Source organism: Plecotus auritus, assembly GCF_963455305.1.
Source record: "Plecotus auritus genome assembly, chromosome: 1".
NCBI lineage: Eukaryota > Metazoa > Chordata > Mammalia > Chiroptera > Vespertilionidae > Plecotus > Plecotus auritus.
In genome coordinates, this window is record NC_137770.1 from 70,999,536 (window position 1) to 71,021,923 (window position 22,388).

At 40.8% G+C, this 22,388-nt stretch overlaps 1 protein-coding gene across 4 annotated transcripts in view; it reads right to left on the reverse strand.

Moving 5' to 3' along the window:
• SNAP23 (synaptosome associated protein 23) overlaps positions 1 to 22,388 on the reverse strand; it is a 57,510-nt gene that overhangs the window by 13,676 nt on the left and 21,446 nt on the right. For 2 of the 4 annotated variants that reach the window (XM_080674837.1, XM_080674838.1), the window contains exons 2-5: positions 18,062 to 18,165; positions 9,077 to 9,118; positions 8,603 to 8,651; positions 7,103 to 7,220 (exon numbers count right to left, since the gene is read on the reverse strand). In XM_080674837.1, coding sequence (XP_080530963.1) covers positions 7,103 to 7,220; positions 8,603 to 8,651; positions 9,077 to 9,118; positions 18,062 to 18,118 — 266 coding nt within the window. In that variant the 5' untranslated portion in view covers positions 18,119 to 18,165. The remainder of the gene's footprint in view (positions 1 to 7,102; positions 7,221 to 8,602; positions 8,652 to 9,076; positions 9,119 to 18,061; positions 18,166 to 22,388) is intronic. The other 2 variants (XM_080674840.1, XM_080674839.1) reach the window with 1 other exon arrangement.

The window sequence follows — 22,388 nt, forward strand, 5'->3', positions numbered from 1 at the left end:
TTAAGAACCCATTGTGGCCCTTGAGTCAAAAAGTTTGCCCACCCCTGACCTAGACCCAGCTTATTCTCTTTTTTTGTCTTTTCTTCATCCTTCGCCGGCCCTCCCTCAGGCTCACCAAAGCCTTGGCTGTGCTGGCGCTGCACAAGTGGTGCCCAACATGGGGCTGAGTTCGGCCCAAGTGGCACTCAATGCGGACCTGAGTGTGAGGGAACTGCAATTGTCAGGTGAAAGGTGGTCCCAAGACGTGTGCACGCAGTAAGTAAGGTAGGGATGTAGTACTAGCTAGCTGTAAAACATGGGAAATTCAGGATCGCAGGGAAAGAATGTATGCGTATCCATGCTTAAGGCTATGCTCCAAGCAAGGGGCTGTTCTGTGAGGTATGCACAGCTTTTTGATTTTTTGAATTTTGTGAGTAAAACCTGGCCATGGTTTTCTGAGGAAGAAAAGGTAAATATAGAGGCATGGGAGAAGGTAGGAAAACAACTTCACGATCATTATATAGCTGAAGGTCCAGAGGAAATGCCTGCCTCTACTTTTAGTCTGTGGTCCTTGATTTGGGACTGCCTAGAGCCCACTCCAGAAGGGGAGTGGAAGAATGTGGCAGGGGAATCAAGACAGATGGGGGAAGGTTGCCAAAGGCTTCCTACTCCACCATCGGCACCTCCGCCGCCTCCTCCAGTCCCTGGGGCTACAGCTCCTGTGGGAGAGAGCCCTCTGAACAATGCGCTTCCTCCCAAATATGAGCAAGGATTGGAGGAAGCAAGGGAATAGCACCGGTGGGTTTGGGATGATGGGGGTCTGATACAAACATTTGGAGAGCTTACCTTTACTCATAAGCCTCTCCTTTTACCCCCTAAACAAGCAGAAAAAAAAATGGAGCCTTTGTCTCTACTCCAGCAGACTCTGCATGAGGCCAGGCAGGCTGGGTAAGATACATCAGGATTCAGTTTACATCCTATATTTGAGCAGCCTGATCCTCAGAATCCAGGGCAGATTCTCCGTGGTCATCAGTCTATACCTTTTAAAACTTTGAAGGAGTTGAAGACTTCTTGTTCTATATATGGACCGACTTTCCCCTTTGTGCTGGGGTTACTAGATACAATATCTGAGGAAGCTATGGCCCCTATTAGGAGAGAAGTTAAAAGCTGCACAAGAATTGGTTCGAGTACAGCTTGAGGCAGGACATATTGAATCCACTCACAGTCCACGGAACACGCCCATATTTGTAATAAAGAAAAAGTCTGGTCAATGGAGACTATTGCAAGACCTAAGAGCAATTAATAAAACCATGGAGATTATGGGGCCCCTTCAGTCGGGGTTACCATACCCTACAGGTATCCCATTGAAATATCATTTACTGGTCTTAGATCTTAAGGACTGTTTTTTTACTATTCCTCTCCATCATGAGGATTGCAAAAGATTTGCATTTAGTGTCCCTGCGATAAATTTTAAGGAGCCCATAAAGAGGTATCAATGGAAAGTATTGCCTCAGGGCATGGCCAATAGTCCTACCTTATGTCAGGATTTTGTGGCTGCAGCCATACATCCTATAAGGAAAAAATATCCTGAGGCTTATATTATTCATTATATGGATGACATTCTCTTAGCTCATAAAAATGAAAAGCATCTAAATAATATCTATATAGATTTTCAGGATTCCCTGCATTGTGCTGGATTATGCATAGCACCCGAAAAAGTTCAAAGGACATTTCCTTTTTCTTATCTTGGCAGCATTATTGAGGGAAAAACAATAAAACCTCAGAAAATTCAAATTCGGACTGACACTTTACTTACATTAAATGACTTCCAAAAATTATTAGGAGATATTAACTGGGTTCGACCTGCTTTAAAATTAACCACTGCTGACTTAAGCCCTTTATTTCATATACTAAGGGGAGATTCATCTCCGTCATCCCCACGCTGCTTGACAGAGGAAGCCAAGATCGCCTTACATAAAGTTGAGGATGCCCTTAAGGTCAGCACAACTTACTAGAATTGATTACTCCCTTCCCTTACAGGTTTTAATTTTCCCTACGACACATACACCCACTGGGGTCATTTGGCAAGCTCCTGGAGTTATTGAATGGCTATATTTGGCACATTCTCCAACTAAGGTATTAACTCCTTTCCATGATTCAGTTTCCCAGCTAATAGCTCGAGCCCGCCTTCAAACAGGCCAATTAGTGGGCCAAGACCCTGACCTTATTGTAGTGCCATTTATAGCTATACAGCAAGACTGGCTCTGGCAACGATCAACAAATTGGCAAGTTGCACTTGCTAATTTCTCCGGACAGGTTGGTAACCATTATCCAGCAAATAAGGTTTTACAATTTCTCTCAGTTACTACCTTTACCTTCCCAAAGATAGTGAAGTCACAACCTATACCTCAGGCATTAACCATTTTTACAGATGGATCCAGTTCTGGAAAAGCTGGATACTACTGCAGCAAAGGTGCAAAGGTCCTTCAAACCCCTTATATTTCAGCACAACGGGTAGAAATACAAGCTCTTATCTATGCCTTGACAGATTTTGCTATGGAGCCCATTAACCTATATAGTGATAGTGCCTATGTGGTAAGTATGGCCAAACTAATTGAAACGGCTACTATAGGGCACACTAATTCAGAGGAATTCTTTCATTTATTTTTCAACCTTCAAAAAGTCATTAGAGAACGACAATTTCCCTGCTTTATTGGTCATATCTGATCTCATTCAGGTCTCACTGGGCCATTAGCTATAGGCAATGATGCTATTGATCGCCTCCTTGCTGTAATGAAAGAGGCTACCCCATTTTCTCTTGCCCAGTCCTCCCATGCTTTGCGTCATCAAAATGCTGCTGCCTTACGCAAACAATTCCGTATTTCTAGGGAGCAAGCTCGTCAAAATGTTAAGCAGTGCTCTCAGTGTGTAATTCATTGCCCTGTACAATCGTTGGGAGTTAATCCTAGGGGTCTTAAACCTAATCAAATTTGGCAAATGGATGTCACCCACATACCGGAATTTGGTAGGCACAGATGGGTACATGTTAATGTAGATACTGCTCCCGCTTTATCTTTGCCACTCCTCAAATGGAAGAGAGTGCCAAGCATGTAATTAATCATTGCCTAGCTGCCTTTGCGGTACTAGGTCCTTCCTTAGAGCTAAAGACAGACAATGGACCCCCATACACTAGTTCTGCTTTTCAACATTTTTGTTAGCAATATCAAATTTGTCATAAAACTGGTATCCCTTATAACCCTCAAGGTCAAGCAATAGTGGAAAGAGCAAATCATACCCTTAAAATGCAATTACTAAAACAGAAAGGGGGAGACGGATGTTATGTGTCACCTCAAAACAAACTCAGTCATGTTCTTTATACTTTAAATTTTTTGAATTGCGATGCAGAGGGTCATAGAGCAGCTGAAAGGCATCGGGCCTCCTGCACAATAGCCTCCACAGGGTTAGCCCGATGGAAGGATGCACAAACTGAACAATGGTTTGGACCAGATCCAGTAATGATGTGAGGAAGAGGTTGTGTTTGTATCTTTCCAGAAGGAGCAGCGCAGCCAATTTGGGTGCCAGAGCGTTACGTACATCACCACAATGGACCCAGAGAAGCTCCTTGTCCCATCGTTCAAAAGACTGAGAGTTGCCCCGATGATAGCAAAGTGGAAAAGGAAGATGACAAAGGCTATACAAAAGACCTAGGTGCCAACATGGGGTCAGCTGAAGAAGTTAACAACTGAGGCCCAGCAGATGGCAGAAAAGCAAGAAGTGGAAGCTACTCCCTCAATCATGTTTCTGGCCATGCCAGCATTGGTTAGCTGCCAGTCTTCTGCAAACTCTTGCGCAGCCAAGTCTGAGGACTCTTGAGTAACATCAGCAAAAGAAACTTTCATTTAGTAGAAAAATGTTACTGTAGTTTGATTTCTCTATTATTATAGTGTTGCATTGGCATTGTTTTATTAATAACCATGTCTGGGTTTTACATTGGCATTGTTTTGTTATTGGGTTTTGCACTGGCATTGTTTTGTTAATATTTTAATAGTCAGAACTTTGTTCTTGATGTTTAAGTTTTACTTCCATTATTAGTAGCTTAAAATTAAAAGAAGGGCAAGATGTAGGGAGCGGTTATAGGGTTAAGCCTCGGACTGACATGCTGGCAAAGCTGCAAACAAGTCCCAGCTTAGAGGGCACAGCACTCTTTTTTTTTTTTTTTTAATATATTTTATTGATATTTCACAGAGAGGAAGGGAGAGGGATAGAGAGCTAGAAACATCGATGAGAGAGAAACATCGATCAGCTGCCTCCTGCACACCTCCCACTGGGGATGTGCCCACAACCAAGGTACATGCCCTTGACCGGAATCGAACCCAGGACCCCCCAGTCCGCAGGCCGACGCTCTATCCACTGAGCCAAACCGGTTTCGGCGGGCACAACACTCTTAGCATAATTAAGCTTGATCTTGAAACTGCTCCCTAGATCTTTCCTGGGTAGCTAATGGGCTATGGGAGGTGCAGCAAGTGCTGCCAAAACAAGTGAAACTTACAAGAACATTGTAAATTACCTTGTTTACCTCTGACTATAAAATAAAGCATCAGCTTGCAGTCTGGATCTGTTCTGTGGTCTCAGTCACACACAGAAGATCCACCTAGACCCAGCTTATTCTCTTTGTCTGTCTTTTCTTCATCCTTCGCTGCCCCTCCCTCAGGCTCGCCAAACCCTTGGCTGTGCTGGCGTGGCACAGCACATGATCAAATACATCAATATTTCTGCAGTGAAACAAACTGATGTATTAAGTGTAATAAAGAGTACAAATAGCTTCAGTTCAGGTTACATTTTGTGGCCTAATTAATGAGTTGTGGTACCACATTATGAAAAAGACAAATAAAAAAACCCCAAACCTTTGGTTTTCAGAGTCTTTTAGATTTCTGAACAATAGATAAGAGACCGTGGAGCCGAGTTGTTATTACTAATACCAGAATTAGTACTAGCCTTATACGAAGAAAATTAAGACCCTGTATTGACCTTTGAGAAGCTCATGGTATGGCCTTTTATATGAAAAGCCTAAACGGAAACCAGCAGATGAAACTGAAAAGATCAAAACATTGACAGAAATGAGAGCAGATATAACTGAGGACAAGAGATACCATAGAAGCCAAGGACTCAATGACATAAAGAAAAGATAGGTGGAAGGAAGGCAATTACAATCAGACATCTTTAACTCTCTCCTCTACAGGGAACAACTGTTCTATTATAGTAACCCCTTGATTCCATCTGTTAAGAAGTGCCTTCTCTTGACCCTCTGAGAAAGAGTTCTGCTGAGGTTAGAGGCAAAAGACTGCTTCAGGACCATACTCTATCTTCTCTTTCACAAGTGTCCAAGAAAATCTTGCCCATTCTTTGCTGGGATACACAAAGAGAAATAAAATCAATAGTTTCATTTCCCACTTTCTATGATATTAGACTATCTTAGGATTCACTGCTCTTCCTGTTCAACTGCTGACTAAGAACTGATTTTGCTGTAGGTTCTAGGGAGGACTTCTTCCTCCTTGCTATTCTTTTAATATCTAATCTAAATAAAATTAATTTATTTTTTCTCCTCTGCACTCTTCCAAGAGGGTACACAGAACATGGAGAAAGGGATAAGTCTGCAAAACATAGTTAAGCGTTTGGATAAAACAATCCGTGCATTTCTAACTTGTTTGCTTATAGTAATCTATTAAACCCTGAATGACAGTCATAGTTAATTAAATATGCAATTTTGGACACTTATCCAAGGTCTAAAGAGATCAACAGACTTGTCTTAGAATAGGAAGCCAATGGACAAGCATAGATAGAACACTGTCAAATCGTAACTTCTTGGGCCTAAAACAACCTGAAGTTAATCAAAGCAACTTAACTCTATTTTCTCTAGTAGCAATGGCACAGAGATGATTATCACATGAAAGCACTTATCAGAAATTATGACAGTATAACAAAAGTTCCTCCATTCCTAACTCCTTTGGGGAGTAAAAATGCTGAGTCTGTAAACCTTTGTATCCCATTTTTGGTTTACCACACCCTGAGACAACTAGATGGAAGTATGAATGCTTATGAAGCTCTTAAAAGATGAATACTCTTCAGCATTTATGATAGCCATTCAATCTCCAGACACTGCCCTTTCAACTAAGGGTAAAGTTCAAAGTTGTTTTGTTAATTACTTCTTAAAACAAAGATGAGCTCCTTCTAACAGAAGGTAAAATAATGATTAATTGACTTAGTCCAAACCTCAGTGTGATCTGAATAATATAATATTTGCCAACACCATGGAATTTGGTTTACCCTAGAATAAGTAAAGAATTTAAATATTCAAATGGAGTCACTAAGAAGAAAGAATTCCTTTCTGTCAAGCATAATCTCATACACTATATACAAATAGTTTAAAGACTTTTCATTTCCTAGTTTACTAGAAATCTCAAATCTTTGGAGTCTGTTTTGATTTTTCCTTCCTCGTGTTTGACATACAATCAGCTGATTTAAAAAGAATCTGACTTACATTTTTCTCTCTAATCTCAATGATAAGGTCTTACTTCACAGGCCTAGATTACAAAAGTTTTCTAACTAGTCTTCTGGTGTGTAGTTATATATTCCACTCCAAACCATCAACTCCTTACTCTGGCATTCAAGTTACTCTACTGCCTACTTATGTCTTACTTTCCACTTCTCATCTATATACATCATGCAGCTCACAAGTCAAGCTTGTCTGTAATATTTGTTTACATTAAATCTCCCACAGGAAATGCCTTCCCAGTTCTTCCATGTCCATCCAGATCCTTCTAATCACTCAGAGCCTAATTCAAGTCCTATCCCAGTGGTCGGCAAACTCATTAGTCAACAGAGCCAAATATCAACAGTACAACAATTGAAATTTCTTTTGAGAACCAAATTTTTTAAACTTAAACTTCTTCTAACGCCACTTCTTCAAAATAGACTCGCCCAGGCCTGCCTGATCGCCCCTAATAAAGTTCCTTATTTAGGCCCAGTCACACTTCATTACCTTTTTGGGGATGGAGGATAGGGAGGGGGGAGAGGATGCTCTTACTTTAAATTATTTTTAAAAGGTCCTGGTTTATCAACTCACCTATTACATGGGCAGACACAAAGACCACAGCACTTGTTGAGTTCTGTTAAAGTCTTCTCTGCCTCTTTCATGTCTTTATTTATTTGGTCCATGCCTTCTTCTATGCGGTTTAGTTGTTCTAAGAATAAATTGTGGAAGTTACATTCATAATGCTAACTATTATTATAAAACAGCAAACTTCAACCTTGAATCCAACAATAACACACCATAGTGATTGTATCAGTGCCAGGAGGTTTTACATACTGTCCAACATTAAAGCAATCTTTCACATACTAATCCTGATGCACCTGGACTTTTACTAGGGAAAGATCTGTTCTAAAGAAATCTGTATAATAAGAGCATGTGAGGGTTTGTTTAGAGATCACCCCTGCAACCAAATTACTTAGTGTACTGGGGCCAGACCAGATCCTCAGCATTTCTATCATTGAATAGGCTCAAAACTTGTGGCTGTCATAAGACTAGTAAAAACTAGACCAGATGATTCAAGGCCAACTCAAATGGAATGTTTCCAAGCTCACCTGAATCTAGGCCTATTTAAGGACTTGATTTCTGAAAATGCAAAAATATCACCATGTCTAATGTATATATGTCTAATGTACATAATGCACAGGATAAGTCCTACTGCCTAACAAATGACTGATATACAACTGGACATTGTTGCCCCTACCTCTAATCTATAATAATAAAAGGGTAATATGCTGATTAGACCGGACAGCTGAACGACCCTCTGGACATCATTCCAGACGTCCTTCCAGATGAAGTTACCATGGCGGGGGTCGAGGCTGAGGTGGTTAGGGGTGATCAGGCAGGCAGGCGAGCAGGTAGGGGCAATCAGGCAGGCAGGCAAGCAGGTAGGGGCGATCAGGCAGGCAGGCAGAGTGGTTAGGGGAGATCAGGCAGGCAGGCGAGTGGTTAGGGGTGATCAGGCAAGCAGGTGAGTAGTTAGGGGTGATCAGGCAGGCAGGTAGAGTGGTTAGGAGTAATCAGGCAGGCAGGCAAGTGGTTAGGGGCGATCAGGCAGGCAGGTGAGCAGTTAGGGGCTATCAGGCAGGCAGAGTGGTTAGGGGCAATGAGGCAGGCAGGTGAGTGGTTAGGAGCGATGAGGCAGGCAGGTAGAGTGATTAGGGGGCAATGAGGCAGGCAGGCAGACAGGCGAGTGGTTAGGAGCCACCGATCCCGGATTGCAAGAGGAATGTCCAACTGCCGGTTTAGGCCTGATCGCGTGTGGGGCAGTCAGACAGACCCTGAGGGGTCCTGGATTGCGAGAGAGCGCAGGCTGGGCCGAGGACACACCTCCTCCTCGGCCCCCGTGCACGAATTTCATGCACCGGGCCTCTAGTTAGTAATAAACATAATATAATTCAAATCAGAAGAAGTAAATACTCTTATCTTACAAAAGGAAGGCACTCCCAAAAGCTTAATTTTATACATGACTGATTTGAAAGGGCTTTCTGACATCATAAGTCAAATCAAAAGTTTCTGCCAATAACTTCAACTCACCCCCTTGTTCATCCAGCATAGTGATAGTCTTAATTCCTGCATCCTGAGACTAAAAGAAGGAAAAAAAGCTGATAGCACAACACAACTTAGCAAAAATAATAGAAACAAAAACTATAAGGCCTGACAAATAACAGGAGAAATCATTTAGAAAATTAAGTTCTTAGAGGAGTATAACCAGAGAAAATTAGTATCTCCAAACCAACATACTTTAACATACTAACCCCCACCCTCACCCAAAATAATTAAATCACAAACTCATGGTACACTGATCTTCCCTGTCATATTCCAATACTGTCAATGGGGGGGAAAGTCCCGTTAGTGCATGGTTTGACAATGATTTCATCAATTGCTGGTGTCAAATAATGAAGCTTACTGATACAATGCCCTTAACTCTTAATACCAATTCCACCTTGTGATATTAGGATCCCTCCTACACAGAATTGTATTTAACTTAACAATTAAACACTTTCTTACCTCAATGGCTAAACCCAGGATTCTCCTTGTACTTTCCAGAGACTAGGAAAAAAATAAGAATTTTATCATTCTCAAAGATGTAGAAAAAAGGAAAAATCTGATCACAGGTCATATTCATGATGCTACTCTATTTTTAAAGATTGCCCACACAGACAATGGGATACTATGCAGCTGTAAAAAAGGACCTCTTATCCTTTGAGACAGCATGGAGGAACCTAGAGAGTATTTATGCTAAGTGAAATAAGCCAGTCACAGAAAAACAAATATCACATGATCTCACTTACATGTGGAGTCTAATAAATAAAATAAACTGAACAAAAATAGATCCAGAAACATTAAAGCATGCAACAGACTGGTGTATTTCAGAGGGAAGCAGGGGGGGGGGAGGGGCTGATATAAAATGAAGAAATTATATGCATTATGCATAACCCATGGACAGACTAAATAGTGAGGCAAAGGCCTAGGGAGGGGGTGGGAGCAGGTCAAGGGGTGGGGAGAGGGGATATCTGTAATACTTTCAATAATAAAGATAAATTAAAAATAAATAAAGAAATAATGTTGTCAGCACATCAATTCCTCCCTTAAAACAGGGGTGGGGAATGTCCAGCCCTCGGGCCATATAAGGCCTGTGAAATCATTTGGTCTGGCCCTGCCAAGGCATTACAGGTAAGTTAATTAAATGTTTGACCAAATATAGCAGGCTAATTTTTAAGTTGATAATTTTGTATGGCCCGAAAATGATGTTATAAATATCCAAATGGCCCTTGGCAAAAAAAAGGTTTCCCACTCCTGCTTTAAAACAACCAAACAAAAAGTTGATCACTATAATTTTAGTTTTCTTCCTACCAGGTACTCATTAAGATAAAATATGGAGGGTGAAGTTAATGGGATTTCTAAAATTTTAACGTAAGCAGGAACCTAAGTATATTACACAGATATCAGAGAGTTCTGTTAAAATTAACTGTCCAGAATTCCTCAAGTCTACAGTTTATTTGATATAACTGTTAGGTAATAATTATCTAAAAGATAATCATATAAACTGTTTTCACTTATTTAGTTCTTTTTGGTAAAATGAAAAAAATAAGGAGCTAGTAATGGCACTGTAGGGAAAATGCATTCTTTGACATAAAAGGACTTGGAAGAGGCCAAAATGGTCTTCTAAAGAGGTCCTCTCAAGGTGAGGAAGGGAATAATGGCGGCGGAATAGACAGACGTGTTCCGAGCCTTGTCCCGGAGCAGAAAGAAAGAACAGCTGAGGGTCGCACAAGGAGTGTTTGTTGGCCGGTTGGGAGACAGCTGAATTCCAGAAGGAGGTGGGGGACTGCTGAACGGGGTTCCCCTGACCTGGCAGCACCAACTGCGGCTGGGTCCCCTCCCGGAGCTGCGGGCTGGGACGCGGAGTCTGCGCCATCTTGATCCGGAAAGTGGAGCTTATCTGAAGCCTGAGAATCCACAACGGCGGCACCCCAGGAACAGCTGCAAGCCCCAGAACAACGCTCCCCAACTGGCGCAAGCACACGGGTTCAGAGGAGCTCTACACTCCACCACGGAAAGGTCAGATTTCGCCTGGGATAAGGTGAGGTCTCTGGTCCCGGAGGGAGAGAGGAACGCGCGTTTTGCGGGAGCTGGAGGACCAGGGAAGTCTGTGCCTAGAAAAATCCGTGGCTGTAGGGGCTGGCGTGATCTGTGATTGTGGAAAGGGGTCCTCAGAGCTGCTAAGAGAAGGGCACTCTAAAAAGCAACCCATTTTGATCTGAAGTGCAGGGACACCCTAAGAATTTCAGGCAGTCCAGACTTACGCGCAGCCCCTGCACTCCCTGGGTGCCTGGGCTTACGCGGAGTCCCGGAGTTCGCACAACTGAGCTTTTTCCTCTTGAAATTCTGGCCTCTGATTACTTAGCCCAATACATAGGATCACCCAGTTGGGGACACCCTGGGAGACTGCAGGGGAAGGTTGTTTTTCTGGAACCTGGGGATCGGAGCTGGGCGTGACCATCAGAGAGTCAGCTCTGAGGCAGACCACTCCCACAGGCCAGTGGCGAGTGCGGGAAAGAAGGCTCTAACACTGCCTAGAGAGGCCATAGATAGACCCGGAAGTTAATCCAGAAACACTGCCACCCAGGGGCTGAATCACAAATTGACTCTTGTGTAATCAAAAATAAAGGAATACGAGAAATTAAGACACACCGCCTGCTTAAAATCAGGACTGGCTTACAACACCGAAGAGCAGTGGATCACAGGGAACTGCAATACTGTCTGGACTGAGAAACAGGCGTGCCAAACAGAAAAACAGAGGAAGTGAATGACCTTCACTACTTCACATTTTATTTTTACCTTTTATTTTTTTATTCTTTTTTATTTTCATTTTTTGCATCTTTTAATCAAGAAATTTTTTTTTCTCTTTTTTCATCACTTGATTTTACCTTTTTAATTATTACATTTTTATTTTCAATCCGTATTATTACTACTGCTATTTTATCTTTTTTTTTTTTTTTTTTTTTTTTTTTTTTTAAGTGTCATTTTATTTTCTCTTCATTTTATTTTGGGATTAGGGTTCTACATTCTATTTTTATCTTTCCTTTAGCATCGTTTTACTCTATCTCAACTCTACCTTTAGGCCATCACTCTCTTCCTAACCTCCCCCTTTTCAGTGTCCTGTTTATCTTACCCTTTTACTGCTTTAGATTCTCCCTATTCTTTCTGTTTACCCCTTGTTAAAATTTCACCCTACTTACATATCTAATCTCCAATCCCCTGCTCCAAGTCCACATACACCTCTCCCTTCGCTGTCTGAGCTATCCATAAACTTGTCCTTCTCTCTGTCCTTTTGTTGTTGTTTGCTTTGAATGTAGATTATATCCAATTTTTATGCTTTTTTGTGAGATTGTTTTGCTTATTCTTCTTTTGTTTATTTTTTTGTTTGTTTTGTGCTTCAGCTTTCCCTTGCCTCACTCCATATTAGTTGGTGTTGTAGTTTGTACTAATCCCCAGGCACTTGTTGCTGGCATTTGCTGGGATTAGTGATTGTTCTATTGGAGTTTTATCCCCAATATATATAGTCTGTTCCCCTATCTCTCTTAGTCACTTTCTTGTCTCTCTTACTTTTTTTTTTTTCTTTTTTTTCTTCTCTTTACTTTCCCTTTTCCCAATTTCATTTTCACACTCCTTTTTCCTTATTTTCTTTCTTTCTTTCTTTTTTCCTCTTCTTCTTTCTCTCCTATCACCTAATTTGCCTTTTTCTGGTGGTCACCTTTATTGGAGGTTATTAATATCGTGAATACATTCCTGTTCAGTGCCTTGTGAGTTGTACCTGGTAGTGCTGTATTTTGTGCCTTTAAATCAACCCAGGAGAGAAAGAACTACATAACCAGACACCCAGAGAAGAGAGACCATGGGGAGACAAAGAGGCAGCCCGCATATGAAAGAAAAGCAGGCATCACCAGAAAAAGAAGTAAACGAAATGGAGGCAAGCAACCTTCCAGAAAAAGAATTCAGAGAAATGGTCATAAGGTGGCTGAAAAGAATGGAAGACAAATTCGACAATATGAGCAAGAACCAAGAGGAAATGAAGAAGAATCAAGAAGAAATGAAAAATGACATCGCTGCTGTAAAGAACTCAATAGAAAGCATCAAGAGTAGACTAGAAGAAGCAGAGGACCGCATCAGTGAGCTAGAAGACAAGATGGAAAAAAATACCCAAGAAAAGCAACTTCTAGAAAAAAAAATTAAAAGGCAAGAGGAGAGTCTAAGGGAACTTTGGGACAACACGAAACAAAACAACATCCGCATAATAGGGGTCCCAGAAGGAAAGGAAGCTGAGCAAGGAATAGAAAACCTCTTTGAAGAAATAATGACAGAAAATTTCCCAGATATAGGGAAGAAAAAACACACACAAATCCAAGAAGCTCACAGAGTCCCAAGCAAAATGAACCCCAAAAGACCGACGCCAAGGCACATTATAATTAAATTGGCAAACAACAACGACAAAGTAAGAATCTTAAAAGCAGCAAGAGAGAGACAGAAAGTTACATACAAAGGAACCCCCATCAGACTAGCAACTGATTTCTCAACAGAAACTCATCAAGCCAGAAGGGAATGGAATGAAATATACAAAGTCATGCAAAGGAAGGGGCTGAATCCAAGAATACTGTACCCAGCAAGGCTGTCAATCAAAATTGAAGGTGAAATCAGGAGCTTCACAGACAAAAAAGGACTAAGGGAATTTATTACCACCAAACCAGCAATGCAAGAAATGCTAAAGGGTCTGCTGTAAAAAAAAAGAAATAGGAAGTGAAGAAGTAACACAGGGGTAAAGAATAGGAATGGCGACAAATAAGTACCTATCAATAATAACTTTAAATGTAAATGGATTAAATGCCCCAATCAAAAGACATAGGGTAACGGATTGGATAAGAAAACACGACCCATATATCTGCTGTCTACAAGAAACCCACCTCAGAAAAAAAGACGCACACAGACTGAGGGTGAAGGGATGGAAAAAGGTTTTCCAGGCAAATGGAACTGAAAAAAAAGCTGGGGTAGCAATACTTATTTCTGACAAATTAGATCTCAAACTGAAGGACATAACAAGAGATAAGGAAGGCCATTTCATAATACTAAAGGGAGCAATCCAACAAGAAGAAATAACTCTGGTAAACATATATGCACCCAATACAGGAGCACCCAAATACATAAAAAAACTCCTGGAGGATATCAAGGGAGACATTGACAGCAATACAATCATAGTAGGAGACTTTAATACCCCACTATCACCATTGGACAAATCCTCTAAACAAAACATCAGCAAAGAAACATCAATCCTAAATGACTCACTAGACCAGATGGAATTAATTGACATCTTCAGAACATTTCACCCCAAAGCCACAGAATATACATTCTTCTCAAGTGCACATGGGTCATTTTCAAAGATAGACCATATGTTGGGACACAGGCAAAGTCTCTTCAAATTCAAGAAGATAGAAATCATATCAAGCATCTTCTCAGACCACAGTGGCATAAAACTGGAAATCAACTACAATAAAAACAACCCAAAGAAATCAAACACATGGAGACTAAACAGCATGCTATTAAACCATGACTGGGTTACCAGAGAGATCAAAGAAGAAATAAAAAACATCATGACAACAAATGACAATGAAAACACTACAATCCAAAATCTATGGGACACAGCGAAAGCAGTCTTGAGAGGGAAGTTCATAGCTCTACAAGCCTACTGCAAAAAACAAGAAACAGGGGTAATAAATTACCTAACCCAACAACTCAAAGAGTTAGAAAAAGAGCAACAAGAAAAGCCCAGGGTAAGCAGAAGGAAGGAAATAATAAAGATCAGAGCACAGATAAACGACATAGAGACCAAAGAAACAATTCAAAAGATCAACAAGACCAAGAGCTGGTTCTTTGAAAGGATAAACAAGATTGATGAACCTCTAGCCAGGCTCACCAAGAAGCAAAGAGAGAGGACCCAAATAAACAAGATCAGAAATGAAAGAGGTGAAATAACAACAGATCCCGCTGAAATACAAAGGATTGTTAAAAAATACTACGAACAACTCTATTCCAACAAACTGGACAATCTGGAGGAAATGGACATATTCCTAGAAAAATATAACCTTCCAAAACTCAATCAGGAAGAATCTAAACAGCTCAACATGCCAGTAACTATGGAAGAAATTGAAGCAGTCATCAAAGAGCTTCCGGCAAACAAAAGCCCGGGGCCAGACGGCTTCACAGGAGAGTTCTACCAAACATTCAAGGAAGAACTAAAACCTATCCTCCTCAGACTATTCCAAAAAATTCAAGAGGAAGGAACACTTCCAAGCTCCTTCTATGAAGCCAGCATCACCCTAATACCAAAACCAGATAAAGACAACACAATGAAGGAGAATTACAGGCCAATATCCCTCATGAATGTAGATGCCAAAATCCTCAATAAAATTCTAGCAAATAGGATCCAGCAGTACATCAGAAAGATCATACACCATGACCAAGTAGGATTTATCCCAGGAATGCAAGGATGGTTCAATATCCGCAAATCAATAAATGTGATACATCACATAAACAAATTGAGAGATAAAAATCACATAGTCATATCAATTGATGCAGAAAAAGCATTTGACAAAATCCAACACCCTTTCTTGATAAAAACTCTCAACAAGGTGGGAATAGAAGGATCATACCTCAACATAATAAAAGCTATATATGATAAACCCACAGCTAACATCATACTCAATGGGCAAAAACTAAAACCATTTCCCCTAAGAACAGGAACAAGACAGGGATGCCCACTCTCACCACTCCTGTTTGACATAGTACTGGAAGTATTAGCCACTGCAATTAGACAAGAAGAAGAAATAAAAGGCATCCAAATTGGAAAAGAAGAAGTAAAGCTGTCCTTATTTGCAGATGACATGATATTGTACATAAAAAACCCGAAAGACTCCATAAAAAAACTAACAGACTTAATAAATGAATTCGGCAATGTAGCAGGATACAAAATTAATGCCAAGAAATCTATGGCATTTCTATACACCAACAATGAACTTACAGAAAGAGAGACTAAAAAAGCAATCCCATTTTCCATTGCACCAAAAAAATTAAGATACTTAGGAATAAACCTAACCAAGGAGGTAAAAGACCTATATGCGGAAAACTACAGGACACTGAAAAAAGAGATAGAGGAAGATGTAAACAGATGGAAGAACATACCATGTTCATGGATTGGTAGAATCAACATCATTAAAATGTCCATACTACCCAAAGCAATCTATAGATTCAATGCACTCCCCATTAAAATACCAACGGCGTATTTCACAGACCTAGAAAGAACTCTCCAAAAATTCATCTGGAATAAAAAAAGACCCCGAATAGCCACAGCAATCCTGAGAAAGAAGAATAAAGTAGGAGGGATCTCAATACCAGATTTCAAGCTGTATTACAAAGCCACTGTCCTCAAAACAGCCTGGTACTGGCACAAGAACAGACATATAGATCAATGGAACAGAATAGAGAATCCAGATATCGATCCAAACCAATATGCGCATTTAATATTTGACAAAGGAGGCATGAGCATACAATGGAGTCAAGACAGTCTCTTTAATAAATGGTGTTGGGAAAATTGGACAGATACATGCAAAAAAATGAAACTAGATCACCAACTTACACCATACACAAAAATAAACTCAAAATGGGTACAGGACTTAAATATAAGACGGGAAACCATAAAAATACTAGAGGAATCCACAGGCAGCAAAATCTCAGACATATGCCAAAAGAACTTTTTCACTGATACTGCCCCTAGGGCAATGGAAGCCAAACAGAAAATAAACAAATGGGACTACATCAAAATAAAAAGCTTTTGCACAGCAAAAGAAACCATCAACAAAACAACAAGAAACCCCACTGTATGGGAGAACATATTTGCAAATGGTATCACTGATAAAGGTTTAATTTCCAACATCTACAGGCAGCTTATACAACTTAATAAAAGGAAGATAAAGGATCCAATAAAAAAATGGGCAACGGACCTAAATAGAATCTTTTCGAAAGAAGACAGAAGGAAGGCCAAGAGACACATGAAAACATGCTCAAAGTCACTAATTATCCGAGAGATGCAAATCAAAACAACAATGCGATACCATCTCACACCTGTCAGAATGGCTATCATCAACAAATCAACAAACGACAAGTGTTGGCGAGGATGCGGAGAAAAAGGAACCCTCGTGCACTGCTGGTGGGAATGCAGACTGGTGCAGCCACTGTGGAGAACAGTATGGAGTTTCCTCAAAAAACTGAAAATGGAACTCCCATTTGACCCAGTAATCCCACTCCTAGGAATATATCCTAAGAAACCAGAAACACCAATCAGGAAGGATATATGCACCCCTATGTTCATAGCAGCACAATTTACAATAGCTAAGATTTGGAAACAGCCTAGGTGCCCATCAGCAGATGACTGGATCAGAAAACTATGGTACATCTACACAATGGAATACTATGCTGCCGTAAAAAAGAAGGAATTACTACCATTTGTAGGCACTTGGATGGAATTAGAGAACATTATGCTAAGTGAAATAAGCCAGTCAATGAAAGAAAAATACCACATGATCCCACTCATTTGGGGATAATGAAAAACATTATAAACTGATGAACAAAAAAATAGTTACAGAGGCAGTAAAGCATCAAACAGACTGTCAAATTACAGTGGTAAGGTTAGGGAGAGGTGGGGGAAATAAGAGATCAACTGAAGGACTTATATGCATGTATATAAGAGTAAGCAACGGATACAAAACATTGGGGGGTGAGGGCATGTATGGGAGTGGGGTGGGGGTGGTGGGCAATGGTAAGATATGTACACATATAATACCTTAATAAAAATTTGAAAAAAAAAAAAATAAAATAAAATAAAGAGGTCCTCTCATCCCTCCACTGTGAACACTAAAAGAAAATTAATTATAGGGGAACCTCATTTCTCAAACTTATTGTGTTCTGGAAGCTGTTCAAAAACCGAATCATTTTTTCCCATTAAAAATAATGTAAACTGAATTAATCCATTCCAGACCCCCAAGTGATTCCCTGTTTTAACCTTTCTCAAATACAGTACATGTCTACTGTACTATTTAATCTATACATAAACTTTAAAAACAAAAAGGACATGAAATGTAAATGAAAATTTAAAAAGGATAGAAAATGTATAGTAAAAAATGAAAATTTTACAATAATTATAAGCAGCAACAAAAGCAAAAAAAAACCAACACAAAAATATTCACGGCACAATATCTTAAGATTTTAACAGTGGTAAATTGACTCATATTTGCACATTCTCTCCTTTGTTTGTCACCTGAGAGATACGTGACTCATCATACTGGTGTCAGCATGAGAGGATTGTCAGGTTAAGAATGAATTGTTTGAGATGGGAGAAGTCCGAGAAACAAGGTTCTACTGTACTTATTTGGAATAAACATTTACCTCATCAGTCACCTGGTGAGCCCTCAACTGAATTTCTTCTGATGACAGATTATCCATGATGAATTAAAACTCCTGATAGGCACAGACACTGAAATGTAGATATTCTGTAAGAATAAGAACACAAAAAACAAATTTGACCAGAGTGTGGACTTTGGAATTTAGGATGTTTACCTCGAAAAAATGATAAAAGGGTCTGTCTATATCACAGGTGAAGAAACTAAAACTGAGAGAGGATTAATGCATGCTTAAATGCTAGTTGGTACCAGAGGTGAACCTAAAACTAGTGAAGTGCTGTTTCTAATAGGAAAGTGGTCCCTCTACTTTGAGAAGTAAGGTATTACTAGAACACAAGCTTAAAAGACTTAAAATAAATTCGTAGTTATACAATGTTCATTATACAACGTTTGAATATGAAAAAGCAGTAAGGTGAAGAAGGCTAAGTTAGGCAGTGTTCCATCAGTAATTTAACAAAATTCAAAGTCATGTGCCTGAAGAACACAGAAAGCATTCTAAATATGCTAGTTGTCCAGGCTACTCATTAGAGAAAATAAAATATTTTCATTCTTAATAAGAAGAGGGTTATCCTATATAATAAAAGCCTAATATGCAAATTGTCCCCTTGACCAGGGGGCAGGGCCGCTGGCAGCGGCAGCAGGTGCTGGGGGAAGGGAGGTGCCCAGGTCGGCAGCTGGCAGCTGCTAGGGACCCTACCCATGCATGAATTTCGTGCACTGGGCCTCTAGTCTTGATATGAGCCCAGAAAAGAACTAAGGTTTTTATTACTAGTAGACTCACACTTTCCAATTACTGTATTGTTTGCTGTTTTAGTGAAGTCATTAAAAAGCAGAACAATTATTCTCTTATACACAGTAACTCATAAAGAGTTCTCATAGACATTCAAACTAAAAACATAAATAGTTGTTATTCAGAGAGAAACCAACATGGCGGCATAGGTAAACACCTAAACTGCTGCCTCGCACAACAATATCAAAACTACAACTAAAAGATAAAACAGACACCATCCAGAACCACAGGAAAGCTGGCTGAGTGGAAATTCTACAACTAGAAGAAAAGAGGAAAGCACATTGAGACTCAGAGGAGATACAAAAGACTGAGGTACGGAGGCTCGCACGCAGAGAGGACAGACGGCTGTGTGCACAGGCGGCTGAGTGCTCGGCTGGCTTTCTAAAGCAGGAGGGAGAAGGAAACTCCCGACTGCACTGAACTCCAGTCCTGGGTGAGACGCTGGAAAACCAGACTCATTTGGGGGGAATCTGGACTGTCAAGAAAAGGAAAGCACACCAAGACTCGGGAGCTGCGGAAGGCAGAGGTCTGGAGGCGCGCATGCGCGCGCAAAGAGGACTGACTGCTGAATGCACGGGAGGCTGAGTGCGCCGCTGGCTTTCTAAAGCAGGAGGGAGACAGAAGCTCCCGACTGCATTGAACTCCAGTTCTGGGCAAGTTTCTCGGAACCCTGACTCATTTTGGGAGAAACTGGACTGTCTGGCAGCGGGCGAAACTCGAGGGCAGCTTTCTCTCAGAGGTGCTTGCAGCGATGACTGAGGGACACTGAGACCCAGGGGCCTCATAGGGCAGGGCAGACGGGAAACCAAGGCTGTCTGCTCTGCCCTGAAACTCCGCCCCATCCAAACTGAGAACAGAGGCTTTTGCAATTTTTCAAGTCTTGTCTCATAAGAGTGTCTCAAGCACATAGGTTCTCCCAGCGTAGATACAGCTGATCCTCACAGCCAATTGGCCTGGAGGTCAATTCCTCCCAGTGATACCAACAACAATCAAGACTTAGCACAACAAGGCTGAGCACACAGCCCACAAAGGGGTGCACCAAGAGTGTCCACCTCAGGTAACTGGGGAGGCTGAGCCACTGGGCCATATAGGACACCTACCACACAAAGCTACTCTACCAACTCAGGGAAGCAACGAAAATGCGGAGACAAAGAAACAGATCACAAATGAAAGAAATGGAGGAAAGTAAATGACTGGATATAGAGTTCAAAACCATGGTTATAAGGTTTTTCAAGAATTTCCTAGAAAAGGCCGATAAATTTAATGAGACCCTCCAGGATAAGAAAAAGGACCAACTAGAAATTAAACATACACTGACTAAAATAAAAAATATTATACAGAGACCTAACAGCAGACTAGAAGACCACAAGAATCAAGTCAAAGAGTTGAAATACAAAGAAGCAAAAAACACTCAGCCGGAAAAGGAAAAAGAAAAAAAGAATCCAAAAATTTGAAGATAGTGTAAGGAGCCTCTGGGACACCCTCAAGCATACCAACATCCGAATTATGGGGGTGCCAGAAGAAGAGAGACAGCAAGATACTGAAAACCTATTTGAAGAAATAATGACCAAAAACTTCCCCCACCTGGTGAAAGAAATAGACTTACAAGTCCAGGAAGTGCAGAGAACCCCAAACAAAAGAAATCCAAAGAGGACCACACCAAGACACATGATAATTAAAATGCCAAGAGCAAACGACAAAGAGAGAATATTAAAAGCAGCAAGAGAAAAACAGTTAATTACCTACAAGGGAGCACCCATAAGATTGTCAGCTGATTTCACAACAGAAACTATGCAGGCCAGACGGGAGTGGCAAGAATATTCTAAGTGATGAATAGCAAGAACCTACAACCAAGACTACTCTACCCAGCAAAGCTATCATTCAGAATTGAAGGGCAGATAAAGAGCTTCACAGATAAGAAAAAGCTAAAGGAGTTCATCACCACCAAACCAATATTATATGAAATGCTGAAAGGTATTCTTCAAGAAGAGGAAGAAGAAGAAAAAGGTAAAGATAAAAATTATGAACAACTAATACATGTCTATCAACAAGTGAATCTAAAAATCAAGTGGAAGAAAAAAAAATCAAGTGAATTGCCGAAACCGGTTTGGCTCAGTGGATAGAGCGTCGGCCTGCAGACTGAAGGGTCCCGGGTTCGATTCCGGTCAAGGGCATGTACCTTGGTTGCGGGCACATCCCCAGTGGGGGGTGTGCAGGAGGCAGCTGATCGATGTTTCTCTCTCATCGATGTTTCTAGCTCTCTATCACTCTCCCTTCCTCTCTGTAAAAAATCAATAAAATATATTTTAAAAAAAATCAAAAAAAAATCAAGTGAATTAAAAATCTGATGAACAGAATAAACTGGTGAATATAACAGAATCAGGGGCATAGAAAGGGAGTGGGACCGACAATTCTCGGGGGGAAAGGGGTGTGGGAGGTGCAGGAAGAGACTGGACAAAAAGCGTACACCTATGGATGAGGACAGTGGGGGGGGGAGGTAAGGGCAGAGGGTGGGGTGGGAACCGGGTGGAGGGGAGCTATGGGGGGAAAAAAGAAGAACAATTGTAATAATCTGAACAATAAAGATTTATTAAGTTAAAAATAAATAAAAATAAAAACATATTTTTAAAAAAATAGTTGTTATTCAGTACAACTGTTATGTATGTGGAGCCCTATGGAGTAATAAGCAACGTGTGACAGATCTAGGCTGTTTGCTTTGCTTTCTTTCTATTTTATTTAAGGAGAGGAAGGCAGAGGGAGAGAGAAACATCCATCAGTTGCCTCCCATACCGTACGTGCTGATGCAATCTGAGTACGTGCCAGGACAGGAATCGAACCCATGACCCTTCGGAGCACAGGCTGATGCTCCAACCACTGAGAAACACTGGCCAGGGCTAGGCTGTTTACTTTTCATTACATTTGCTAGCTTTGTATTTTTGAAAACTAATTTTTTGAAACCTCTTTCAATGACACACATAATCTGGTTCACATTCTGGATTTGCCTCTGGGGACATCTGGCAATGTCTAGAGCAGCGGTTCTCAACCTGTGGGTCGTGACCCCTTTGTGGGTCGAACAACCCTTTCACCGGGGTCACCTAAGACCATCAGAAAACACAGATATTTACATTACGATTCATGACAGTAGCAAAATTACAGTTATGAAGTAGCAACGAAAATAATTTTGTGGCCGAAACCGGTTTGGCTCAGTGGATAGAGCATTGGCCTGCGGACTGAAAGGTCCCAGGTTCGATTCCGGTCAAGGGCACGTACCTTGGTTGAGGGCACATCCCCAGTGGGAGGTGTGCAGGAGGCAGCTGATCGATGTTTCTCTCTCATCGATGTTTCTAACTATCCCTCTCCCTTCCTCTCTGTAAAAAATCAATAAAATATATTTAAAAAAAAAAAAAGAAAAAGAAAATAATTTTATGGTTGGGGGTCACCACAACATGAGGTACTGTATTAAAGGGTCACGGCATTAGGAAGGTTGAGAACCACTGGTCTAGAGACAGTTTTTTGGGTGTGT